Raw genomic sequence first — 27,703 nt, 5'->3', positions numbered from 1 at the left:
AGGGGTCCAGGAAATCTTTGAAATAACCCATTTAGCCGATAACTAGAAGGATGTCTCCAAAAACACTGATGTTATGAGAGATCACTACATCTCAGAATTGTCTATCTTTCAGCAGCAGACAGTGAAGCAAAAATTCTTTAAATAAAATGCCAACCTAACAGAAGAAGATCTCAGGAATGCATCCCATGCTTCAGAAAAATATTTGGATCCTCCCTGTCAGGATGATATCTCTTAAATGATAAGAAGCCAGCAATGGCCTTTTTCTAACTGCTTCCTCCTCCCACAGTAATTACCGTATTTTTCGTTCCATAAGACACACCTTTCCATAAGACGCACCAAATTTTTAGGAGAAGAAAACAGGAAAAAAATAATTTGTTTTCTTCTCCTAAAATTTGGTGAGCCTTATGGAGAGGTCCATTTTATGGAACACACCCTAGGACCCTTTGGAGGCTTGCCCTGCCCCCCCGGGGGTCAGAGGGGGCGAAATCGCCAGCTTCTGGGACTTGAAGCTTGGGAAGCTTCAGAAGAGTCCCAGAAGCTGGTGATTTCCCCTCTTCTGGCCCAGCGGGGGGGGGGCAGGGTGAGCATCCAAAAGGTCCTAGGGTGTGTTCCAGGATGCTTTAGAGACTCACCCTGCCCCCCTCGGGGGTCAGAGGGGGCAAAATCGCCACCTTCTGGGACTCTTCAGAGGCTTCCCAAGCCTCAAAAGACTCCCAGAACCTGGTGATTTCGCTGGCGCTGGCCCCCGTGCGGGGGATGTGGCAAGGGTCCTGGGAGGCTCCCTCGGACCCTTGCCACGCTCCCCCCACCCCGCCACCGGACCAGGGGGGTAAAATCACCAGCTTCTGGGAGTGTTTGGAGGCTCCCCAAGCTTCCAAACACTCCCAGAACCTGTCGATTTCGCCGGCGCTGGTCCCGTGCGGGGGTGGGAGGAGCGTCGCAAGGGTCTGAGTGAGCTTCCAGGACCCTTGCGACGTCCCCCCCACCTGGAAGCTGGCGATTTCGCCGGCGCGGGCCCCGTGGGGGGTGGTGGATCCTCGCAAGGGTCCTGGAAGGCTCACCCGGACCCTTGCAACGCTCCCCCCCATGGGGCCCAGCGGCGACAAAATTGCTGCCTTCGGTCCATTAGACGCACAGACATTCTCCCCCACATTTTGGGTGGGGGGAGCGCGTCTTATGGAGCAAAAAATACGGTACTATACATCCTTCCCTCTAGATCATTTCCTCTGTATTTAATATTGGAGCAAATATCTGATACATTATAATAGCCCACCATGATTCTCATGTCTTATTCCACTGCTACTGCTGCTGGTGGTTTTCTTCATCTGACAGGGAAACCACACAACCAGGATAATCATATGATATGTCTTGGTACTGTACAACATGACACTATTATAGCTGTCACCAGTGAATTGTTCCCCATGCTAAAATTGGCATTGAACAGAAAAGTAACAATGTTGAGACAAATATTCTACCCTCACATTCTTCCTTACATGTAAATTTTTGACACACAGGGAAGTTTTCTTTTTATCTCTCCCCGCCTAAAAAAGAAACTCTGAAATACGTTATCCCTCTTCTGGAAATGGAAGCAGTCAGTCATGAAAGAGCCATATATCATTAAATTTAATCTTTGCATGAGGATCACAAATTTCTGCACTGTATCTCCACTGAAGGGACAATTGACTTTATTTGGTTATAAAACTGGAAACAGAGGACTTCTCTGGCAACGGCCCTCAGTACTGTTGTCAACACCGTACGTTTATGACATTGTGAAATGGCAACAAAGAATGGCGTTCCATTTAAAGAAGAAGGATTCTACAGAATCTTGCTCTGTTAGATCACTTGCTGCCTTCATCATCACGTTACTGTGTTCTATTATACAGGATATTATTAGTGACTCCTCCAAATAGTCTGTGCTCACCATCGGGCTGCATAGCACGCACTATAAATTTACGGAATTCTATCATACTGTTTATTGACGCTCACAATTTTAGAGGTATCCATTGTGATGTGGAAAAACAGTAGCAGTCACTTTGCAGTTATACACAGCAAACGTTTGAGCACATAATGTATTCTAGTATTCTGAGGGGAGCCACGGGCCAGGTTTGAAAATTAAGGGCTGTGGAAATAGTATTTAGGATAAAGAAACAACCTGCTATTCTAGCTCTTTGTATAACTTCCCACTTGTGCTGTGTGAATACATAATCAACATAATATACACCTGCAAAGACACAGACATGCGCTTTGAAGTGTATATTTGGGAAATCTGTACATTATGTATTGGCCACCTGTAAAATATTTTGAATAAGTTTTAAGATATTAAGAGTCAGGATCTTGTTATAATCAACGAGGAAAAAACTAGGTAAGGAGGTGACAAGGCAGCAGTCTTCTTACAGGTCTTTAAGTTTAGCCTTGGGACACTAAATTGAGATGGGACACAAGGGGAGACGAAGGAAAAATGGCCACTTTTTTGGGATTGTGCTGTTCACACTGACTCTGTTCACACAGCCCACAGGTCATCTTTTAGACTGGCTAGGATCAGCACAATCCCTGTATGTTGCACAGATATCACACAACAATTTGAAAAAAAAAGTCTCAGTCCAGAAGAACACCAAAAGAAAACCTTTTAAAAACCATTGTTAGACTAGCCAGCTTAAATGTTGCTATGGTACTTACCAGCAGCTGGCCCATGCTTGTCAGCCAGGGTATCTCGAAGATGTTTAACTCGTAAATCATGCTCATGACCTAGCAAGGTGTCAACGGGCATTAACAGAAGGAATGGTTTATCCAGGGCCATCACAGCATGAGCGCTTGTCCCTTCATGTTTTATTTGCTCATCAGACATTTGCAAGTATTTTCCGGGCAACCCAATCTGCCATCCCTTCTCTGGACACCCACTACTGTAGTAGCAGTTTCAAGCAGGATAAAGACGTGGCATGAAAAGACAAGGATGGTAGCCAAAAGCAAGTGTCATAATTTGGACAAACATACACTCCCAAAAAAGAGGAAGTGTACCTTAGGGTTAACCATTTTGATCCGATCGAAGCTGAAAGAGCTACTACTTTTTGAGATAAAGTAAACAAGGACAGAAACATGGAAGGAAAGGTCACCAAGGTATCATAGAACTTCTGTTAGCCAGTTAAACTGCGACCCAGATCAGGATCCCTTAAATTTCGGTAACTCACAGCTTTCCAGAACTCTAAGAAGCATTACCTGCTACTGCATTACTTTGATCACCTTGTATGCAGATGCTGAGTCCAAAAGAAGCCAGATGACTTCTTGCACTTCTTGAGTTGGACACCAGCAGTGAGGCTAAAGACTAACAGAAGTCTTGAATGTGAAATCAGAGCCCAAGAGTGAAAGTGAGAGACAAGTGATTACCTTCTGTAGGAATGAGGTTAGAGGCCCCCTTTTTCCCATCTAGACACTGTTGAGAATACTGTTTCAGAAGGTTCTGAGCCTTACGGATCGTGCCTGTCACCAGAGCCACGAGAGAAAAAGAGAAAGAGAGAGAGAGAGACCTTGGAAATAAATGAGAAGGAAAACAAAACACCAAGCAACCCACCACCAGCGCCCTTTCAAGCAAACCTAGCATGGCAGTCCTGGTCAACAATGAGAATGCTCTCTCTGTACACACACACACGTATATATCCAGAAATGCTCTCACGCATGTTCTTTAATATAGTTCCTGACTCCCTTATGAATTCTAATAACATTGGTTGTGATTTCAAATGTTGCCAAAGCCACTGAAGTACTACATAATTTAAGATTTTCCAGACTGATAGAATGCATGGAATAATCACAGCAGCAGTTTTATTTTAATCAAGGGTCACTATGCAATAGTCAGATGTTTTTTTCCTTTAAAAATGCAATCACAGTCAGGGGATCTGAAATTCTGCATCACTGAAACCACATCTATTACGCTGCATGTACTGATACTGTTTTCAATGTATTTTGATACCATTTGATCTGAGTTTGTATCATACTGAAGTACATGCTTTGCAAACTACCCCAAGAACCTAAGATTGATAAGCAGTATAGAAGGTATCATCAATACATGGCCTGCATTCTGCAACTGGAGGGAAGACCAATCTCGCAAGGGACAGATGCAGCATAAGTGCCACAGAGCAATGCTGTGTAGCATAAGTCCCAGTAGGCTCCTGTGCAGGCTGATCAAACCAGAGGTCCAGCTTAATCATGGAAGTCAGGCAGGTTAAGTACAAAGGCCTGAGGAGTTTCACCTCTGGTGCTCCCACTGTGGAATGCTTTCCTTAGGAAAGCCTGCCTGGTTCCATTTTTCTATGAATGCCCCCATCTCAGTAAGATGTGGCTCTTCAGGGAGGCTTACATACAAGGCCGAGTTTATTGAAGTTATGATGCATTCTTTTTGCTAGAAAAGAAATGTGTAGTTTCTGTTCATTGCTGACAGAAATGATCTGTTTGTTCCTACATGGCTGCTATTTACAAATGAAAAGGCAGGGAGGGAAAGACCCTACCACGCGAGGGTCTTGTTCTTGTTGCTGCATTGGTGACACTGCATAGTGTCTGACCTTAGGTAAATCCACACATCCAGTACTGTTTGTGGGCAGTGGCTCTCAGATCTTTGATCCCATTTATTACAAGAGGAAAGAGCATAAATTTACTAATTTTAAGCTATAATCACAAAGGCTATTTCCAGAGCTTCAAAGTTGTCTCTTAAATTTAACATGTTTGTTGGATTTGATATGGCTTCTCCTGCAGGCACATGCCAATCAACACTCCTCCTCCTTCAACAGAAAACAATCTATACTGTATTTCCCTTTTAAAACTACACTTATAACAGGCAACCCTACCCTGGCCACATAAATATTGCCTGGAGTATACTACCTAGAGCCAGGGCTCTTAAGAATGTATGATATTTCTCAGTGTCTTGGGGAGGTATAGTCCTGGACTATCAGAAGCTTCAAGAGTCACTGTTGTATATATAGAGCCAACAGACCACTTACAGCTACAGACCTTTAGCATAATATTAAGAAACTCTGATTGAAATATAAGCCTTCCAAGCATCTTCCTTGGGGGCCAGTCTAGCTTGTACCTGATGCCTATTAAGATCAGAGTGACCAGTTCCTATTGCAACCAAATCAGTTCAACCCAGCCCTCAAAAAGTGTGTGTGTGGGAAATACTGCCTTCAGGTTCTTTTGGAAAATATTTTTAAAATACTGTTATGTGGAACAAACTCACAACCTTACAGTCTCTGTGCAAGATAAAGCTGGAATGATTTGCAAGGCCCACTAAATTGTGGGTTGACCTATTCTGAAAGCCTAGTTAAATTGCCCATTCATCAGGAGTCCTCAAATTAGCCAGTTTCAGTGAAACAGAAACTGAAATGAAAAAGAAACATCTGAGATTCCACATGCTTACTTGTTTCTCATTCCTCCCCATCAGTCAGGGTGGCTTTACAAATCAGTACCAGGTCCGGGTTAACTGCAGTGGCTTCTATAATTAGCTCAAGAGCCCACATTGTAACAGTAAGATAAAACAGAAAACAAAATTCTAAGTTCATTGTTTTGTTCGTCTTTAAAAATACCAAAACCACTTTTGTTCTTTGCATATCACCTGACCATCGCCTTCCCTGTTTTGTTTTCACATGTTATTTTATTTTCTATTGATTTAAAAACATTTTTACAGTACTCCCTATTCATTTTTATTGGATGGACCAAATTGGTGCCAGTCAAGATCTAAATTGTTTAGAACTAAGTGCAATAAACTATCTGCTGTCAAAGAAGAATTCCCATCCCTACTTTTGATTAGAAATGTTACAGGATACATTGTGCCACACCTTCTCTTAATAAAAAAGAAACAAAAAGGCAAAATTGGGCACAGATTTAGCAAGCTATTTTATTTTGTTCCACAATCACAGGGATTGTGATTTTGAGGGATGTAATTTGTCTCCCACTGAATTAAATAAGGATTACTTTCAGGCAGATGGGCATAAGATTGCTGCATTCATTTCCTATAAGTCTGCTGATCCCAGAAACATATATCAACACAAATAATATACCTTTTGAAAGAATATTTGAATCACATTAAAATGAGTTTAAATGATCCCACACATACACTTTTGGCTATCATAAAAACCTACTGACATATACTATATATCACCCATGTACACTATGTACAGTTATATATGGCACCCTTTCAATTGGGGCTGCAACTGCTTGAAAGGGGTAGGGAGTTTTGACGGGGAAAGGGGTTTGGACTTAAAGCCCTCCATCAGAGCTAGTTTTAACTTTTTTTAAAAACTGCAAACAAATCCAGCTACATTGAATTAGATCCAAGTCATTTAATCTTTCTGTGTCGGTAGATGGAGACTGTTGATTGACATGTGGCTTCTGCACCTTTAATCAGCAGATTAACAATGCTAATGTTACCAACTGAATTATTTCAGCGCTGAATATCAGCAGCAAGTTATATGCCCTAATTTTTTAAGTTTAATATTAATTCTCAGACCTAATATTCCAAGCTCTGGTAGTTTCTAGGCAAATGGTAACCTTGGGCTCCAGGATTTCACACAAGAATCCAATGGGCCCTCCAGCATCATGTAAAGCAATGGTCCCCAACCTTGGGCCTCCAGATGTTCTTGGACTGCATTTCCCAGAAGCCTTCACTACCACCTCTGCTGGCCAGGATTTCTGGGAGTTGAAGTCCAAGAACATCTGGAAGCCCAAGGTTGGGGACCACTGGTGTAAAGCATCCATGCCTTAATGTCTGGAACACTGACTACAGAAATAGTTGCAGTCTGTGTGCTGTTTCAGAGCATTCTCACCACAGACAGAGCAGGATTCTAATAAGGACAAAGCAGAGAGAAAGCTCTATCTTTACAGAACAGCTTTAACGGCCATCAGAACGAAAGGCAACAGAAGCAAGGAGTTTACGGCACAAGCTCTCTCTCCTCCCACCCACTGGTCTAACAGTAAAGTGAAAGAGGAACAGGAGGTCACATCATACTCTTCTCCCTCTTCAGGCTCTGTACTGCTGAATAAATGCACATCATTTACTAAATAAATAAATAAACAAATAAATAAATAAGTCAGCATTAAATTGCAGCTGTAGCAGGATGCTGTAATTAAGACATACTGGAAAAAGCAAGAAAAGAGAAAGCATTAAAATGTCAGTTCATTAACAAACCTGAGTTTTCCAAAAGAAGGCATTAGTGAACATGCAACTAAGCAAAACAGAAGTATCAGGGACACACGTAGAGACATACACAAACCGCAAAAGCAGACATCCAAGTTCACGTTTGCTTCACAGGAAGAGCAGATGTACTACCTCTACTGGTGCACCCAAGATATAAGCAACTGGAAAGGTATAAAGAGCTCTGTGACATTTCAAGTGAAGTGGGTTGTTTTTTTTTTTTTTTTTTTTTTTTGAGGGGAATGGCCACAGTACTTTTTATAAGGCATGGGGGGGGGGGAAAGAGAACTCGCACTTTCCCTCAAAAACAGTGTTAAATAGTTCAGCCTCAATGTCTGGATTTTCCCGAGGTTGCTATTGCTCCTTAGAAAGACTGCTACATTACTCTATTTAAGCCCTATCTCATGGTGCCATTGGATTCTTTGCTGTGTCACACAGAGGTGGAATAAAGACTCTGGTCACTGCTACAAGTTATCTCCATGCTGTTAGTACTAAGTACTGTACTCTTGAATTGGTGGATTTTTTTTTAGTGAAATTCAGAATACAGTACTGAAGTTCCCTCACAATTTCATAAGCATATGGTGGGACATGCACCCAAAATGTAATGTACCCTCTGATACTATTACATAGAAAGTAACAGAATAGTATCCAAAGAAACAGTTAAAACAAAACCAAAAACAAGAAATTACCTCAAGGTAGCAGTGCAATTGTGGCAGGAATATAGTTGTATTATTTAATAAGGATCAACATATGTTAGATAAGTGAGAACAATGCAATGGATGTTTTCCCTACAACCCTTGAACCCCTGATTGCTTAATACTGTACTAGTGTAGGGCCTATGGTGAACCTAGGCTTAGTCCATAAAGTAAGTTTTAAAACAGTCTTTTTGGAAAATCATAAATCTATGTTTTGCCATAATCATAAGCAAGATATATTCAGAATATTTACAGCAATGCAGAGCACTGCACTTTATTCAAGTAGGATTCTTTTACTTACAATCTGCATCTTGCAATAAATTATGGGACTAACCATTACACTGTTTAAAAGACTAATTGATTACATTGATTTTTCAAAAACTGCCCTTTATTTTGTTTACTTGCTGCATTTTTATGACATCTTTCTCTCAGATTATTAAACTAGAATAATCTACCACAAACTGACCAAATGGATGTCAGGATTTCTGTACATGAAAAGATTGCTAGAAGTCAATCAGCTTCCTGAATTAAACTTAAAAGCCAGCACTTTCTCCCTGAAAGGTTTTACTTATTTTACCATTTCATTTATTTGACCGATGTCAGGCTCCCCAGTTTCCTGAAATGAAGTCATCTGTGCTATTTTATTGAGTTCTGCTCTAAGATTCCAAAAAACTGGAGAATTATTGAAACCAGCATCCTTCTTTTTGTTGCTAACACAAATAAGAATTTAGCTACCCTGTTTCTCCGAAAATAAGACCTAATCTGAAAATAAGCCCTAGTATAATTTTTCAGGATGCTTGTAATAGAAGCCCTACCCCCAAAATAAGCCCCAGTTAAGTGAAAGCCCGCCCTCCGCCATTGTGCAGCAACGAGAAGATGACATGACTGTATTCGAATAAAGGTAGATTGTTGTACATGAAAAAAACATCCCCTGAAAATAAGCCCTAATGCAGTTTTTTGGGAGCAAAAATTAATATAAGACCCTGTCTTATTTTTGGGGAAACACGGTATATATCCAGCATGCAACAGTATGAGCTGCTCCTTTGCAAAAACTAGAATGTTAATTTCCAGGCTCCCTCCAGAAAAGCATCCTACAGACTCAACATCCTCCTTCAGTTTGCATTCAAACAGTTAACCCTCTTGAAGTACAAGGTGTACTTAGCATCCTAATTAGGTCTTGACGGATTCTACTGTAAGCCAAATGGCTTGGTTCTAGACTTACTTCTTCCTGCTAGACTCTTTAAAACCAAGTGGGATAATACAGTAGTTACTAATGAAGGCACTGCATTCCAAATAGAGTCACTGGTCAAAGAGGGAGAGCTGATGCTTCTGAGCTTACTCAGCAATCCTTAGGACACTCTCACTGCAAACATTGTGGGGACATTAACCAAGTGACTGTTGTGCAATGGAATAGCACATGCCTGCAAGAAAATAAATGTGGAAACATCTAGAGCACTAGCCTTCCGCCACTGGACCTTCATTTATTTTGGACTTCAACTCTAAAGGCCCCAGGCAACATAGACAATGGTCAAGAGTTCTGGGATGCTAGGGGCTCACATGAATTTGTAGGTCAAAACGTGTGGCATGCCACAGGTTAAACAGCACTGATCTTCCGGACTATTTATAACCAGCCTGAAAAGGGTGAGAGAAGTCTTGTTCTTTGTTTCAAGCAGAAAAGTCTTTTTAGAAGGGATCAATAGACAATTCTATTAGCACAGTGATGTCAATACTGTTCACTTATAGAGTTCACCAAAGTATTATTATTCTTACTTTGTTCATGGCCCATGTGCCGGCTTTATTCCTGGTATGAAATATGAAACAAAAATAAATCTATCTGTTTTTTCTTGACTGTTCCAAGATTACAAATTTAGTAATTTACTACAGGGTTTTTAAAAGTCAATGAATATGCCAGCTTGCAACTTCTCTGCATAAAAAAAATATTTTACAAGATTAACATCTCAACAGCTTAAAGATGATGTTGTTTTTTTTATCCCAAGAGTCTACACTTTGACTGTAAACTGTGTGCAGAGGTATGGTGTATGAGGGGGAAAATGTTGATCATCTCTTTTTTAAAAGAGGAAGTCTACCTGCTTCCCCACATTTTCCTCACTTTTTCAGTGATGATAATTTGCATCCATAAACATTATGTACTGTAAAAATCAACCTCCATCCAGTATTTCTTCCTTGGGGATTTGCAGAAGGGGTTGCAAAATATATTTTCAACTCTCCCATTTCATGAGATTAAGATAGATGCACAGTGCTAAGATTACAACTGTGAGACACAACCCAGGAACTCGAAACGAGCCAGGAGTTTTCGAGTTAACATTGTCAAGCAGTACTACTGAAAGTGGAATAATAGTTTCCCTGTCCATTCAAGACAGATAAAAGACAAAATAAGGGATGATTATACTCGAACAAAGGAAACCAAGAACGACAATTACAATTTCGACTGAGATGTTAGAACTTTACCTCTTGAGCTACCCTTGAAAGCTGAATCATTTCCGAGAAATATAATTGAGAGACTTTCTATCTGCCATAGATTTATGAAGAAACAATTATCTGCTATTATTCTGTAAGACTGCTTCACTGCAGGTTTATTTCAAATACATGCGATTTGGGCAGATTGATCACCTTGCAGATTTCTGCCTGGCACACCAATTCGGATTTAGTAATTGCACCATTTGATTTGGTGTTACAGGTACTGGGGCGAGTGAGTTAGCAGATCTGAAAAAATTCTTTAGGGATGTGAATTAATCTCAATTAATCCCCTTAAACCACTTCTCCACTCCGACATATCTGTAATGATTTACTTGCTTAGAAATGTCGAAGACAGTCACAGAGTCTTGCCTTCATCTAACGTATCACTTTGCTAAACAGGGAAAACTGGTATTTTTGATCTCAGGTTTACAAGTGCCAGTGTTACAAAGGGAAATATTTGACTCAGTAAGTGAAGCCACTTATATCCAAGCAAAGGTGGAAATGCCTCATAATCTAATCAACACATACACTTAAACTTGACTTCTACGGCCAAGTTTTTTCATCTTCTCCCACTGATCAGCTTTCAAGAAGAGCTCCAGGATATGACAGCAGAAATTTAGGCACCTTCACAGCATCAAAGACCTCCATGATGAGTTATCCCCTTGGAATACACCAAGCACACCCTTTTGCAAGCAGCAGTAACAGGCGTGCCATGGCATCTTAGCACACAGAAGTTTAGAAAGTTTGGCTAAGCTGCAAAAGGGACACACATAACATACACATTACCTGGGATGAGGACTGTCATTCACATAAGGAACAAAAAAACAAAAACAACACAAAATAAAACAATTATAACATGCCATTTCCATGCCTCATGACTTACAGCTATTCTACAAACTATATTTCTTTTACATAAAAGATTATTTATAATTCTATTTCACCCTACAAATTAAGACATTTTGCCTGAAATCCAGTAGTGAGTCACAACTAGAGCACACCTACTGAATCCATGGGAATATGGTGAGTCAATGCCTATCTAAATTCCACTGACTCAAGTAGACCTACTTCAGCTGTGACTTACTGGATTTCAGCCTTTGTCTGTATGGTACACTCAATGGGTGGGTGAAGTACAGCCTGCTGGGCACATGTGACAGTGGGGAGCAATTCTGCTACATTGTGGGTCCTACCCCTCTCAGGTCATTGTAGCTTTTTTCCATGTCGAACATGACCCCTGTTCACTCCCAGTTTTGAAAGAAGCCCACTACGACATAAAACAAGCTACAGATGGACAAAAACAGTTAAAAAAAAACCAAGGCCACAAGGAACATTTTTTTAATAGGAGGTGATTCCTGGAATCACAAGGAGGAAGTGTGGCTTTCCAAGGTCCAGGAAGGGGCTGTTTGATCTTTAGAAGGTGCTTGCCCCTGATCTACCTGAATAATGTCTAAGAACTATCAGCCTCACTCTGCCCTTATGATACATTAAAAAAACTAGATCAGCTATGTACCAAGAGGATCTTCAAAGAGAGTTACAAATCAAGGAAGTGGAGACTTAAAGAGAATTGTCTTGGAGAAGAATAGTTGAAATCAGAGATAGGGAGCCAGTGGCCTGCTAAATGCTCAGACTCCACTATTGCCCCTCAGTGACTCTGAGTAGGAGTAGATTGAGCTTGAATCCAGAAATTTGTGTAAATCTACAGGTTCTCCATCTTTGGTTTAAGTGGCATCAGGCTTACTAAATTCCAGCAGCTCTTAAAATTAAGGCTTTTATTCAGCTGATTAATTTACAGAGGGAGAAGCTCAGCAGAAGAACCAGGTTGTATAGTGGTGCCTCGCATTACAACGTTAATTCGTTCCAGCAAAATCGCTGTAGAACGAAAACATCGTAAAATGAAAATAAGCTATTGAAACGCATTAAAACCTGGTTAATGCGTTCCAATCGGCTAAGAACTCACCATCCAGCGAAGATCTTCCATAGGGGTGGCCATTTTCGGGTGCCTGTGCAGCGAAAAATGGATCCTAAACACAGCGGGGAGCCGTTTTGAGCACACGGGGCTATTTTGAAAACCCGACAATCAGCTGTTTTGATCGTCGGGAAGCGAAAATCGGTTCCCAAAACAGGGAACCGATCATCGCGCAGCGAAATTCCCCCAAAACCTCGCAAAAACCTCGTAATGCAGATTTGTCATTAAACAGAGCGCCCGTCTTGCGAGGCACCACTGTATTTAATTTCAGTTTGGTGCGGCTCCACATCATGAACAGGTGGCACTGGTGGTTCCATAATGAACTGCACTTAAGACACACCTACATTTTAGTAGGGAATTTATAGATCTTTGACAAAATCTGATTTTCTTTGACCACAGCACTCAGTGAAAGTAAAAAATATGTAGAAATCTGTAGGTGACTGACTCCAAATGGCAACAGCAGAGCTCATTTACTTTTAAAGAAACTTAAGTCTGCTTGACTGGACTGATAGTTCAGAAGAGTCAATGCAAATACCTTTTTGCTTGGAGCCACACAGTTGAGATCTAGAGAGCTTTCTGATACTGGTCAGGACAAAAGCATAAACAATATGTGTGACCGCCGGGTGAAATGCATGAGTCTCAGGTTAGCACTGGCCCAGGAACAAGGATTCCTTCAGTCATTACTTGTCTTTTAACAATTTCATTTAAAAATAGAAAAAAGTAAAGTCTTAACATATGCATTTATGTACAAGGTACTTCAAGGCTACCTAGAAGTTTCTTAGGCATGCTATTTAGAACTGAGACTTCTAGAAGGATTTAATTGCAACATCAAATCACAAGAAAAAGGGAAACCTTTCCCCATATCAAGTCAGGTTAAACCATCAAGCCTTTCAGAAAAATAACAAGGAGCAGGTGAATTATATTCGGGACTAACCTGGTCTTTTGATAGGTTTTTTGGTTGGTGTGTCTTTCCTTTTGTTCTGAATAGCAGGGGAATATGGAACCCCCGAAGAAGAGCTATTTTTTCGAAAATGTTCCTTCAGACCTTTGATAGCACGGTCCAGTTGGCTGGAACGGATCTGGTAGTAAACATTCATGAAATCTAGGAAGAAAACCACATCAACATAAAGTACTGTACTTCACACTCTTTCCCTCCCCCTTCCAAATCACCTTTGATACAAACAAAAATAACATGGCTGAAAAGCATCCAAATCATGCCTTTAATTTATTTGATTCATGATTCCTCCTCACAATACATATTGTATGGTGTGTTCACGCAACTTGTTTGACATGCATTACCTGAAATGAAATAAATTCTGTTTTTAAAAGGAAAGAAAATAGTCCTTAGTACAGCTGGATAGATGCTTGCAGCTTCTGCAATGTGAACTTGAAGTTTAACAAAAAAATACTTTAGTAAAATTCCTACTTATAAAAGGAAAAAAAGCAAGCGCATTTGAAAATTGTTGATAAGTTGCTGATAATAACCATTTGAGGCTAAAGATTTTTAAAATATATCATTGCTGTACTGCAACTGCCCATCCTCACACAGACACCACAAGACACCCATCTTCACAAACATACACCACAAGAAAAATCAAGACTCAACTATCTCACAAACTGCACCAGAGCACAGAGTTCTGACTTGTGTCCTCTAAAGATGCCGGCCACAGAGACTGGTGAAACGTTAGGAAGAAAAACCTTCAGAACACGACCAAAGAGCCTGAAAAGCCTACAACAACCATCAGATCCTGGCCACGAAAGCCTTCGAGAATATAAAATCAAGACAATTCAATTTGCACAACAGATGTAAAAGGACTCCAGATCAGACTATAGAATATGTTCCATAGGGTAAAAAACCCAAGTAACTGGAGTTTTTTGTGTGTATGTGTATGTGTGTGTCTGTGTGTGTCTGTGTGTGTCTGTGTGATGCAGCTGACTCAATACTACACTGACTGCATTTTTATACAACCACCCACAGCAATTACAGGTTCATGATGGTTATTTCAGAACAGTAGCCGACTGTGCTAATTTTCTAGGAGCAGAAACACTTGGCTGCTGGCATGCCTTGGAAATGTTTCCCTTTTCCATGGCTCATGTAGAGAGAAGCCCATTTCAGCCTTCCCAAACCTGACATACTGCAAAGTTTCATCTCAAATTCTTACCTGTCTGTGAGCATGGCCCATGAACAGTGCTGATGGCAGCAGATGTCTAAAACACCTGGAAGTTGTGAGTTGGGGAAGTCTGGTCTACTTCATTTGCTGTAACTGAACTGAATAAAAAGCCTACTGCCTTCATAAAGCTCAGATCGAATAAACCAGTGAGCTTAACTATTAGAATTAAACTACACATTGGCTGAAATCCTGTTGCTTAATCCAGGGATATATGCCGGAAACCAGCCATGTTAGTCTGTTGTAGCAAAAGCAATAGGTCACAAGCTTTACGGGAGAGAAGCAAAGCTCATTTTGACAGGTGCATCTGGCCAACAAAGGTTCACCCTGTAGTAGGCATTATTTTTAAAAGATGCCCCCAACACTTTACTTTCCCCCCACTAATAACAAACTGGAACATTCTCTCAAGGCTCCGATTCTGTCACTTTCCAATGAAGGAAAATAACAGCTTCCCCCCAGCTAGAGGTGAGCACGAACCTCAGTTCAGAGGCTCGTGTCGGTTTGAATGCTCAGCATTACAGGTGCCACACATTCTCTTCCCCTGCCTCCTAGGCTGGATCCCCCACTCAGTAGCTAGCATGTGCTCTCCTCCTCTTCAGCTGTTCCCTGCCCTGCCTCTTTGGCTGATCGCCCGTTCAGGCAAGACAGGCAAACCTGTGCCCCAGCCGGGGACGGGTTGAACAGCCGAAGAGCAGGAGAGGAGCCTGCCCTGACTGGCAAGCGGGCCAATGGCTGGGGAGGCGGGGGAAGGGAACGCATGGCACACCACTGACTCGGCTCTATAAACCATTCCTATTATTACATAGTCAAATTGCCTCAAAGCAGGCTGTGAATTTTCAAGGAGGCATTTTTGTCAAATAATCTAAACTCCAGTGTTTAGGGCACAGTCCCCCACAGCTTCTCTACACAAAAATACCCACCATCACCAACAACACAGCTCCTTTACAATCCCAACATCACTCTCTCACTATTGCAACTGTTCTCCTCCAGCTCAACAGCTCCACACATCTCTTCATGTAGGCATCCTTCAGTCTCAAGGGACTATGGTAAGGTGCTCTGTATGAAGGACATGGAACAGCATCTGGTATGGCTGAGGAGGCCAATTCAAAAGTGACAATCCCTTCCACACTGAAGACAAATCCAATCTGTCCCCTGTCCAGCTCCCTGATTTTACTGCTTTCGGGTCTGCCTCTTTGCCTCGGCCTGCTGGACAAGTGGTTCTGCTCGTTGCTGAACTGCTGGGAATGGAGAAAGACAGATGGCTACGGCCATAAAAACATGCAAAGCATGCTGGGATGCTTAGAAGTAGTCAACAGCTCCTTCCACAAGATGTAATGAGCATGCTTTTTTAAAATATGCATTTATTCTAGGATAAGAAAGGCGGCGATGAAAGGTCTCTTGATTTTTCCAGGGACCTTTGGCCTGCTTTATACTCTTTTAACCATTGATTGGCACACAAACAAATCTGAGGTGCAGCTGAGTATGTGTTATGTTCAAGTTTTAAATATTTCACCATTTCTGCACACTTTTTTTTGGATAATGAGAAACGAACATAAACTATCATTTCAAAGATAATACCTTTTATTTTGTAGTATAAAACAAAACGTTACATGCCAATACAGTTGGGCCCCAATCCATGGGATCAGTATCCACTGATTCACTTATTCACAATCTGAAAATATTAAAAATATTAAAAGAAAAATTCCTTGAAATATATATATTTTTAACAATGAAGTTATCAGAACTGGCCACTAGGGGAAGCCAGAGACCATGTTAGGTATAACATTTACTATTATGACAGTGTTTATCGTATTTTTCCATTTATAACACCGCCGTTTATAAGACACCCCCCCCCCCACTTTTCTAACCCCCAAATTAAAAAAAACTTAGCTTTGAGGATTCAGCCTCTGGGCTCAGAACAATGGACATTTTGAATCTCTGTTGACTCTGAGCCTATAGGCTCCACCTTCAATGAGGTGTGTTCCAATTAGTTTGTTCAGGATCAACTGATATCAGTTCCATAAGGCTCATGATTGGAGGAAGCCTGTTTACAGAGGCAAGGTATGTGCATTGTTGTTCTCTCCTTAGCTATCTCAGCTTACTTCCATGTAAAAGATGCCCCTCAATTTTTAGTGTAATGATTTTAGGAAAAAGTAGTGTCTTATACACAGAAAAATATGGTATTTTATTTTGCATTTTTCAGCATCAGTATTTTGAAATACAGAAAGAAAAGGAGAAAGGATTAAGTATCTCTTCATTGCCCAACTGGCAGTTTCCTTTTGGATTCTCCTTTCCAAAATTTGTTTTTCATTCAGGAAAAATAAAATCCAAGGCTCTCATTACATGAACGATTAGCCTCTTAAGAAATCCCTACTTTACCATTCTTATCTCAGTCATCCTCAAATCTGAGGATAGAAAACAGAGATTGGTAACAGTTTGCCTGACAACACATTTGTATCCTTCTCTTCATCCAGAAAGCCTAAAAGTAGCCCATCCATGGATCCACAGTAGATTCCAATCCAGGCCCAACACAGACCAAAACAGCATTGCTTCAGTTGAAGAACTGCATCTTGAAACCCCATATCATTCTACAGACCACTCAGAACTAGGGCAGATGTCTAAAATCAGGATCAAATCACAGTGATGTTTAACTATACCGTTTACTTGGATGACCACAATAATCCTATGGCTTTCAAGCCCATATTGGAGATACTTCTCTATCCTTCTTCTAATCAAGCACAATTTCTGACAAGGTGTATTTCTTTTGTACAATAACAAAATGATTCATGAAAGAGGTCTGGAATAGAGAAAGAACTAACAGGTGACAGGCTGGCTGAATGAATGGGCATACTTTATATTACGTTCCATCTACAGGTTCTATTAGACAGGAGCAAAGAAGCTACAATACAAATCCAGATGTCTCCTTTCTTTGCCATAAATTTAGCATGGGATTCAGCACAAAAACTGCTATCTCTCAGCCTCAACTATCCATCTGTATATGAGGATTAAAACATAAGCATCTCTTGCCAGTTCACTGGAAAGGTTCTCCAAGAGAAAGTGTTCTGTTTAAAGCAAGGAGTTATGGTTGAAGTTGTACACCCGAAGCAAAAATATTCAGGCCACAGAACAACATCTACTGCCACCAAACACAAGGGGCCATACATCCTTATTGTGCATTAATGTCTGTCCCAAATAAATGCTATGACATAAGCCCACCAGTCATGTTTAACTCATCTTTAATGGTGTGGAAGAGTTGGAACGAAATATAGGCTTTGTTAATGTTGACATCTATAAAAAATATTCTGTAGCACAGTTCTATTCACACTGATGTAATTTTACTAGTCCAATATAACATCCATATTTGGGGGAAATGAAGTCTCATTAGTCAGAATACTACTCATTAGTCAGAATAATTTACATCAACACAGTGGAAACCACATAAATCTGGGTAGCAAATTCATTAACCAGGTGCTGGTTATGTTTCTGGGTGACCAACAGAATAGAAACATCATCTCATCAATGAGTAAATAACTGATGTAATAAAAACACTACCCAAAACAGGAACAGTATAATCTCCACCATTCATTTATATTGGGGGGGGGGGGGGGAGAAATGACATGGAACCTAATAATTCTCCACTCAGAAAGGAGATGAAAATACCAGGGAAAATAGATGTTTTTGAATGGCGCAAACCAACAAAGTTAAAAAAAACTGACATCATGCTCTATGCACAGAAGTGTACAAAACAAAACTTTAATAGCACACAGAAAAACAACAGGAGATCAAGGAAAACAAATGAAACAAATACTTGTTTGTTATAAAAACAAATTAGATCTAAGGTTAAAAAACATAGCTTTGCTGTAGAAGGCATATCTAACCTTAGTAAGTTTATCACGTTTTTATAACACACACACTGTACATTTCTGTTCACTATAAGATTTAAGGATTTCTTATAGAGGTAGTAATTGCAAGCCAATGAAATAGATATATTTGCCCACAAGAGCAAGTGTACTGCATTGAGGTAAAACCAGAATATAATAGTTACCTGCATCTAGATTAACTTCTTTGGCTTGTGGATAGTACCCAGGCAGTGTAGTCCTGGTTCAAAAATGTGCCTGCTGGAGGGATTTAGGAGGTAAGCAGAACCCTTATGCCAGCAGATATCTCTTAATCTGGTACAACAGTTTCTGTTAATTTATCTGAGAGATTTGCCAACAGAGAAACCACCCAGCAGAGATGGCTAAGATCTAGTTTCAGAAGAGCCAAAAAGAGGCAGAGAAGGAGGGGAATGAGGGAGAAGCCTGGTTATGCCCGATCAAAACTCCTTCCAGCTCCAGCCCAGCCCCCCAAAATAGTAGCCCTTATGATGGACCAAAAAGGTCCTGCTGGGGCATGCGTCAGAGTCGAACTAGTTCACAATCTCATGGATCTCATGGGATTGCCAGGAAATACAGTAGTTCACACCAGATCATGCTATCTCCCTGTGTCACCACACCCTTAGTTAACTACAATTGTGTGGCTTAGTGTTGCCATCCTGTATACCAGAGATTCCCGACCCTGAGTAACTTAGGTGTTCCTGAACTATAATTCCCAGAAGCCTTCATGACTAGCTGTGCTAGCTGGGGTTTCTGGGAATTGCAGTCCAAGAATACCTGGGTTAACCAAAGTTGGGAACCACTGTTGTATACATTTACATGGGAGTGAGCTCCAGAAAACCAAAATGTATTCATTAAAGCTGTACACGAGACCACTGATCCCACAAACGTACAGCATAGCATACAGCATAGATTGTTCATGTAAAGTTTTTACAAGTAAATATATAAAATCAGTACATTTTATTTCCCTCATTATACCCTTTAAGCACTACCTGGCAGAACAGAAAGGGTGGGCTGCCCCTTCCTTTGCTCAAATGTAAGGCCAGCCTGAGCAATGAAAACAAAGAATCTGCAAGAATCTTGATGGAACTATCAAAACTAAGTACCTTTATTAAAAAAAATAATCATTTGCTTCAACTAGGAGCGAGAGTCAAATTTAATGAGGAGCAAGATGTGTAGTTACAGAAGGCAATGCCCTGCCTCCTATTGCATCAGGGCTGAACAAAATTTGAAAGGCAAACTCTTTATTCCTAGAATTCTGGCTCCTGAGAGCAACCAAAGACTACAGGATGGCTAACCTGATGAAGTCTGCCAATTGTCATGCAAATGTTTGAAATGAGTGTTTTTTGTTGTTGTTTAGTCGTTAAGTCGTGTCCGACTCTTCGTGACCCCATGGGCCAGAGCACGCCAGGCCCTCCTGTCTTCCACTGCCTCCTGGAGTTGGGTCAAATTCATGTTGGTAGTTCCGGTGACACTGTCCAACCATCTCGTCCTCTGTCGGTCCCTTCTCCTCTTTTAATTATTCAATCATATTTTAATTAGCGTACAGCACAGACTGTATCCACACTGGGCTCAGAAAAGCACAGGAACATTCAAAATTATAAACCAGGTGTGGTAAACCCACTTTCAGTCTGAGGAGGTTTTGTTAGTTTTAAAGGGCTTGGAGTATTATAAGTCCTGTCATAGACTCAAATCGCCGTTTTCAGCCTGGGGAGGGCGGGAATCACCATTGGGGTGTCAAGAGTGACAAAATTTGATGGATACATGCAGTTGTTGGACCACACTTCATCCACCTTATTTGAAAATATAGTTTCCTTGTTATAAAGTTCAGATATTTCATACAAAAAAAGTGGAGTATTGATGAAGCAAAGAGCTCCACGGCAAAGAGGCATTGCTTCACAGCTCTTTTTGTTTTTGCCTCAGTGAAATCCATCTATTTAGAAATATAGACACCAGTTCCATTCATAAAATAAAATGAATTGAATTGTTGATTTTTAGTTTATGAAACTGATCTTGATGCTTTGGATAACTGTTACTGAGTTTTCTATATTTTAAAAGTTCTTGTCAACACAGTAAAAATTATCAAAATAACAAGATTGATTTGTACAATATAATCAAGAACAAGGTAAAATAATCCGGTGTAAAAACAGGAGGAAAATTTTTAATCCACACACTAAAAGAGCCTTGTGGTGCAGTGGTTAAACGGCTGTACTGCAGCCAAAACTGTGCTTACGACCTGGGGTTCAATCCCAGGTAAAATGAGTACCCAGCTCGCTGGGGGGGGGGGGGGCAATGTGTAGCCTGCATAATTAACTTGTAAACCGCCCAAAGAGCGCTTGAAGCAATATGGGGCGGTATATAAGCAGCACGCTTTTTTTTTTTTGGCTTTAAAAGCTTGGCAATATAAAAACAGAGCTCACCTGGAGTTTAAAAAGCATTGAAAGATAACTAGAGATTCCATCAACTCACCTTGGTTCCTCCCATATTCCACCAGCCAGCCAGCAATACGGACAATGTCTTGTAGGACACTTTCAGGAAGGTGTTCTAAGGTCACATCTTCTTGGGTTTCCATTTCATCATCCAATGTAATGAGATCCAGGATGAGGATGGGTGGAACTGGTTTGGAGTGTCGAGTCATAAGGCTACGAAATTCAGATTCCAATGACTCCTTTCCCTTCTCAAACAATGATTTCTGGGGGAAACAACATGTGATTATTAGATATTGTGCTATACTCAGAAGCTGCTAAAATACGAGGACACAGTTGCGCTATCAAGCTGCACTCCAGAAGGCTAAGAGTACTATCTGTACATGCATCAAAATGCGTCTCGTTCTAACAGAACTGCATTCTTTCACCTCCTGGATTAAAGAAAACAGTTTAAGGATTTGACCTGAGAGATTTTTTTATGTGAACCAATATTAGTGTGCATTCCACATTTTTCCTTCTTTAACATCAGTGTACTTGATATAGTTGACATCCTATAGCCTTCTCAAAGAATAAGAAGATACTGCACGTACATGAGCACCATTTCCCACAGAGATATCTTTAATGCAGAGCTTTAAAGGCAAAATGCGAGTTTTCACAGAGGCCCCTTCTGTAAGGAAAAATTCTCAGAAATGTGACCATGCACATATATCCTGCTGGATCATAACTTTGAAAGACATCATGACATTCTTAACACTTGCTTAAGAAAGGAACTAAACTGATAATGCCCAGAAAACTGTGAAGACAAGGAAAATGATGTAGTCAGAGGCCCAATGCTCAAGTGCAATACATACCACCCTATTCAGTTCTGGGCTGTCAGGATTATTATCTTGGAAATATTCCACAGCCTTCTGGATTTTAGCCATGCAGCCCAAATATTCTTCCAGTCTCCCTGTAGGACTGCAAAACAAAGCATTGTTGGTTCAAGAACAAAATCAGATCAATTGGCTCACTTGGTAAGACTAGCAACATCAACAATTTGCCACAGAATGTAAGAAATAATCCTTAATTACCCTCCTTTTTTTAGCCTACAGCTTTCTCTCACTGATCAAGCTTAAGAGCAAAAGGACAAAGACAACCAGCACACATTACAGCCCATACTTTTTCAAAGCCCATTCATTTGAACCACTAGGTTGCATTCAGATTTATTTAAGGAAACTCAGGGTGTGATCAGACCAAGAGAAAGGGCCGCTTCTGATAGCACTAGGAAGGGTTGTTTTGCTGGAAGCAATTTTCCACAAAGTGAACCATTCCGTCCATGCAGGTATCACTCCAGCCCACCCTCCCCCAGTAGCCTTGCAGATGGACCAAAAAGGTCCAGCTTGGGCTTGAATCAGGGTCACACTAGATCACTATTGCCCATATGTCATGTGACCAGAAGGAAGGAGCTCACACTGGACTGTGTCACAAGCAGTCCAAGACATGAGATACGTCCTTGCCAGACCACACTCTCGCTGAAATCAATTGATCTTAGGCTGTCCCATTAACTCTGCATGGCCAAGTCAGAATCCAACTCATAAATATGGATAAGCTATAGATATATGACTAAAATTTGACCCAACTCTGGGAGGCAGTGGAAGACAGGAGGGCCTGGTGTGCTGTGATCCTGGGATCATGAAGTCAGACACGACTTAATGACTAAACAACAACATATGACTAAAAGAACAAAAAATATTAGCATGATTCTCTTCTGAAGTCTTTGTGGGGGAGGGGGAAGATCTAGATTCTTAATAAAAAGTCTTCACAACTTTCTCCTCTGCATATAATATTAGCTGTGGGTCTGATGGCAATTTTTATATATATTTTAATTGTATTTTAATTGTTCTAAATTGTATTGTATTTTAATTGTTGTAAGCCGCCCAGAGACCTTTGGGTAGTGTGGGCGGCATATAAATTAAATAAATAAATAAATAAAATAAATATTTTTTGATATATGATCATTCTCCATTGTATCTGGCACATGGTCCATGTTAACACTAAAAATATAAAATAATGATACTATACAACACTAGCTAGGAAATAAACACACATAACTATAGAGATGTAGATTAAAGCAGGCTGCTTTTAAAAAATCAACTGATAGTAGTACATAAAGGTGATATTTATGATGTGCCCCAGAAATGAGAAAAGGGTGTACATTCATCTAGTACTTCTCTATAACTTTCTAAAGTTGTGAGAAAATTATGAAAGTGCTGCTCCTAGCTATTGCTAATAATATTACATACCTAATAAACCTAATATCATTTTTGTTCTTCCTCTCACCTCTACTGAAATTTTCCAAGTTGATCAACAATCCTGAAAACTGGTGAGAGTCTTCAAGTTACAGTGGACCCTTGACTTACAGACGGCTTGACTTACAGACTTTTTGAGTTACAGACTTCTCTGGCCGCAAAATTTAGGTTTGACTTGCAGCCTGAGAATTGACTTACAGACCAGAAAAAAACCACAATGGAACAAAAACAGCCTGTTACGGGATTAATCGGTTTTCAATGCACTGTAGGTCAATGGAGACTTGACTTACAGACTTTTTGACTTGAGAACCGCCTTCCAATACGGATTAAGTTCTCAAGTCAAGACCCCACTGTAGTATGAGGGAACAGAGCAAGGGACACTGAAGGAAGAACAGGTCTTGAGGCTACCAAGTATCAACTCACCCTTCTCTTATTATCTTCTCTGTGTCTTTTGCTACATGGTAATAGCTTATAACATGATCCAAACAGAACAGTGTCTTTTCAACATTCTCTTGTAGGCGCTGAAGATTTACAGTTTGCTTATGTACAGGGATTATTGAATTCTCCAGCTTCATTAGGCGACTTTCAAAGGATGAGAGAATGGAAACCTAAATAACAAACAAACAAAAAATCAGATATAAGAAATGGGAGTAATTTTGCACAGCACAGACAACCTGTATTGTCATCTCTAAGAGGGTGGCTACATTTATTTATTTATTTATATTTATTTATTCAATTTATATGCCGCCCACACTACCCAGAGGTCTCTGGGCGGCTTACAATAATTAAACATTGACCATTGACACTACAATTTACTTCAGATTGGACACAGATAAATTCAAATTAAATTTGGGTGACTATACAACACAAAGCTCAGTATGAGGAAGCCCATTCCACTGTAGAATCATCTTTTTAAAGCAGGGAATCATTTTTGTTGTTGTTGTTCTGTCATCAGGGATAGTTTAAAATTATTCCAATCAGTTTGGACATCACTTCTATCTGCTTATCCAATGCAAAAGAACACTTATGGAGGTGTCTTTTCCCATAAACCAAACACTCCTTAGGAAACTGCCAATTAGAACTTCTAAGCACCTTAAGGTAGCTTCTGCCTCTGCTCCTGCTAACTGTTGCAAATTGGTCTGAATAGCTACAGTTGATTTCACTCAGGGAAACCTGATTTTCATGGGTGAGAATCAAACCATATTTTCCCCACTCTCTACTCACAGATCCATCAAATGAAACAAAACAGTAATTCAAACGTATGTCCCACTTTATGAAAGAGAATGCATGGGTCTTAGAACTTACCATGTTTTTTGTAAGCTGGTCACTTTTTTCCAGACTCTCCCTAATGAAAGAAAGTGTTTCTTCTTCCTGTCGTTGGAAGAAAGGGGGGAAAATCTGACTTATGAAGGGATGGATTTCAAATCTTAATCTTTAAATGCTTACCAGACTTGAATACAATTGTTTCCTCATTTGGTGGTGGTGGAGGTATATGTACTGTATCTATAATAAAAACCAAACCAAACCTAATCCGACTGTCTCTAGTTTTACTCCAAAATTGTTCATTTTTGTAGATATTTGGTGTGCCAAGGAAGCAGATGGCAATTTACAAAAATTGACACTGAAAAAAAATGGTTAGTATTTAATATACCACTACTCTTTTGTTTTTATTTTTGTTATAACTGCTGGTCATCAATAACTCAGGCTGCTCAATCTTCTTCCATCTCCTTCTTTGGTGCTCTTTTTTCCCTATGTATCCAATATCCTGCTACCAAAATCATTCAATTCTTTTCACTCTGCTCATGTAATATCTCTTCTAAAAGCCCTGTCCTGGCTTCCTGTCTCCTAAGATCCAGCCCACATTTCTTATCTCCCATAATCTTTCGCTTAATTGCATCTGTCTGTTATTATGTCCCAATACATATTTGCCCAAGATCTTTGTTTCTCTACTTTCCATTGTCTACAAGTTTTCTGCTCCCTCAAATGATCCATCCACTCACACTGTCCTGAATGTTTGGTACCAACTCCCAGAAAACCTGCTTGATGCCACCTGTCCAAATCCCACAACTATAGATGAAACAAGAGAAACTTGTTATAAACAAATTGCCATCTGTCCTGATTAGAAAGGGGACTCAAATGGTACCAAGTAGCTATCTTGGAAAAGCTCAGTACAGTGGACCCTCTACTTATGGAATTAATCCGTATTGGAACAGTGGCTGCAGGTCAAAAAGTCTGCAGGTCGAGTCTCCATTGACCTAAAATGGATTGAAAACCGATTAATCCCGTAACAGGCCATTTTTGTTCCATTTTTTGTTTTTTTTCTGGTCTGTAGGTCGATTCTCCGGCTGCAAGTCGAACCTAAATTTTGTGGCCAGAGAAGTCAGTAACTCGAAAAGTCTGTAAGTCGAGCCGTCTGTAAGTCGAGGGTCCACTGTACTTTTTCTACAGAGGTTTAAAAAGACAATCGGAACCCTGGAAATAAATACATTTAAGCCAGATTCTCTGGCGCCCAACTGCATCACACAGTGGTTTCTCTCAAGAGCATTCAAGTAGGAGTAGATAGCACAGAAAATGAGCAGCAAAATTAGGTTGCTCAGAAAATGGGTGGAAAGATTTTTAAAAACTGAAAGCAAGATATTCCTAGGTGTCAGGGGAACATCCAGACATACTTTTCTCACAAAGAAGAGGCTGGTCTCTGGCTGCTAGGGTATCTCCAAAAGGAGGATGTCAGTGGAGCACCAGAATAGGGTTGCCATCTTTCCTTTCTAGTTGTGTGTTCAGACCACTGTTTGGTCTGCTGCAGTAACAGGCTGGTTCGCTTTTAAATATGCTAATCAGACATGTCTTTGTTGGAACAAACCAAGCCCATCCCGCACTGTTGCCCTATCCATACCTTTCTAAGCCCCTGTTAGGGGCGTCTACTTTTCTGATGGGGATAAGATTGCTCTGGTTTGGATTGGTTCCAGTGCATGTGATCTGATCCAAAGCAAGGCTTCAGGTTTGAACTTGAATCTCATGAAGTGGCTTGATCATTTTTCAAAGGCTGTTTAATAGACCGTTGCTGATAATAGCTTATTTTTATTTGTTTTTATTTTTTAAAAAAAAACATTAATTAAAGCATCTTTTCTTTGCCTCGTCTTAAAGAGCTGTTTAAGAAAATGCCCATCACTGTGGATTCAGCTGCTGACAGTTTCTCAACCAGCCATTCAAGATGAAGCAAAGAAAATATTTTACACAAGCTTAATTTTTTTTTCATTTCCCCTACCAAGGAACACAGGAAGAGTCCATCCAATTTGCCAGTACCCTCAATTGGCTCACTTACTAAGCCACTTCACAATATTGGGAATGAAGGAGCTGAACCAAAGAAGGTAGCTTGAGATATGGCATGCCATTTGGATGAAAGGACTGCACCAAACAGCACATTATACTTCCACTCATCCCCAAACGACCCTATTTAGCCCCCCTACCAGCCTGCCCCAAAAGAGCCCATGTAGTTGCCCCTTTAGCCTGTGCAAGTGTCTCAGACAACCAACCAATTACGAACGAAGGAGGCAAACACACTGTGGCACCCTCACAACTAAAGTGTTACCTTTCAATGTGAGCTTTCACGGATCAAGCCCCCTTCCTCAGACATTAGTATAAGATTCTCCGATTTATTATACATGGCCTCATGACGAGGTGCATTTCTGGCTCTTATAGCAGCCATTTAATGGGCCAGGATTGATGCAAAAAGTAAATCAGGAGGGGGGGGGAATCCCGATGGTTGGCAGTAACCACTTCCCCCACCCATCCCCTCCAGAGGAGTGACTCCGGATCAAGGATGGCGACCACAGGCGAGGGACACACCTGATCCCCGAAGGAATTGCAGGGATGCCACAGAAAGCCTTAACGGGAGCTAGCAGAAGAATGGCGTGTCACCCACCAAACGAGCCCCACCTGCTTGAGTTTCTCTTCTATTTCCCTCCTCCGGGCAGACGCCTCCTCCGTGGGAATCATCCTGACACCAGAACAGACCCTCCCCGACAAACTCTCAGAGGGAGCTCAGGCCGCCTCCGCTGACACCGCGGCGGCGCCCTTCTGGACGCTGTCAACACCGCCCACCTTTACTTCCGCCTCAAGCCCCGCCCTCTCCGGCACGTCCCCGCCATCTTGAGAGTGGCAGGCGAGGAATTTCTCGGACTTTACGCTACGAACGGGCGAAGCTCGACTAAGGCAGAGGAGGAGTGAGGGAAAGAAAACAAAAAAACTGCGCACGCGCACTTTGGAGAGCGGAAATCCTTGGCAATGTAAGCGATCCGGCGAGCTTCGTAGGGAGTCGGAGATCGTCGTCGGTTTATCCGAGTGTAGACATCTCGGGAGGAGGGGGCGTCCTAACATGGGGGGGCCCGGTGCTTTATGGCAACCGCCTGCCCTTCCCCTTGTGGCTCTCAGCTGGCAGGCTTAGTGGTAACTGAATTTTGAGACTTTTTGAAAAAATCATAAGAACAGAGAAAAAGCACCTTCGATTACTGCGGGATTGCCGATTAGGCTAACTAGCTCATTTATATCGGAATTATACTTGCTTTGAAATAAAACTCATTGCATTCAATGGGATATATTGCTAGATTTAAACTTTGCAGCCTTATTTAATTATTAA

The 27,703-nt window shown here is 40.9% G+C and overlaps 1 protein-coding gene across 17 annotated transcripts in view; it reads right to left on the bottom strand.

Annotated features, from left to right (window-relative positions):
* Positions 1-27,167, bottom strand: part of EXOC7 (exocyst complex component 7) — a 49,341-nt gene extending 22,174 nt beyond the window's left edge. For 2 of the 17 annotated variants that reach the window (XM_020813219.3, XM_072990502.2), the window contains exons 1-9: positions 27,004-27,167; positions 24,373-24,438; positions 23,491-23,675; positions 21,631-21,736; positions 20,823-21,045; positions 13,245-13,412; positions 11,134-11,145; positions 3,382-3,474; positions 2,677-2,745 (exon numbers count right to left, since the gene is read on the bottom strand). In XM_020813219.3, the coding sequence (XP_020668878.2) occupies positions 2,677-2,745; positions 3,382-3,474; positions 11,134-11,145; positions 13,245-13,412; positions 20,823-21,045; positions 21,631-21,736; positions 23,491-23,675; positions 24,373-24,438; positions 27,004-27,063 (982 nt within the window). In that variant the 5' untranslated portion in view covers positions 27,064-27,167. Of the gene's footprint in view, positions 1-2,676; positions 2,746-3,381; positions 3,475-11,133; positions 11,146-13,244; positions 13,413-20,822; positions 21,046-21,630; positions 21,737-23,490; positions 23,676-24,372; positions 24,439-26,989 lie in introns of all 17 variants that reach the window. The other 15 variants (XM_072990503.2, XM_020813222.3, XM_072990501.2 and 12 more) reach the window with 10 other exon arrangements.
* Between the last annotated feature and the right edge of the window lie 536 nt (positions 27,168-27,703).

The sequence above is a fragment of the Pogona vitticeps genome, chromosome 2 (assembly GCF_051106095.1).
Source record: "Pogona vitticeps strain Pit_001003342236 chromosome 2, PviZW2.1, whole genome shotgun sequence".
Lineage (NCBI taxonomy): Eukaryota > Metazoa > Chordata > Lepidosauria > Squamata > Agamidae > Pogona > Pogona vitticeps.
The sequence above is the reverse complement of the archived record's forward strand: the minus strand, read 5'-3'. Positions and strand labels throughout refer to the sequence as shown.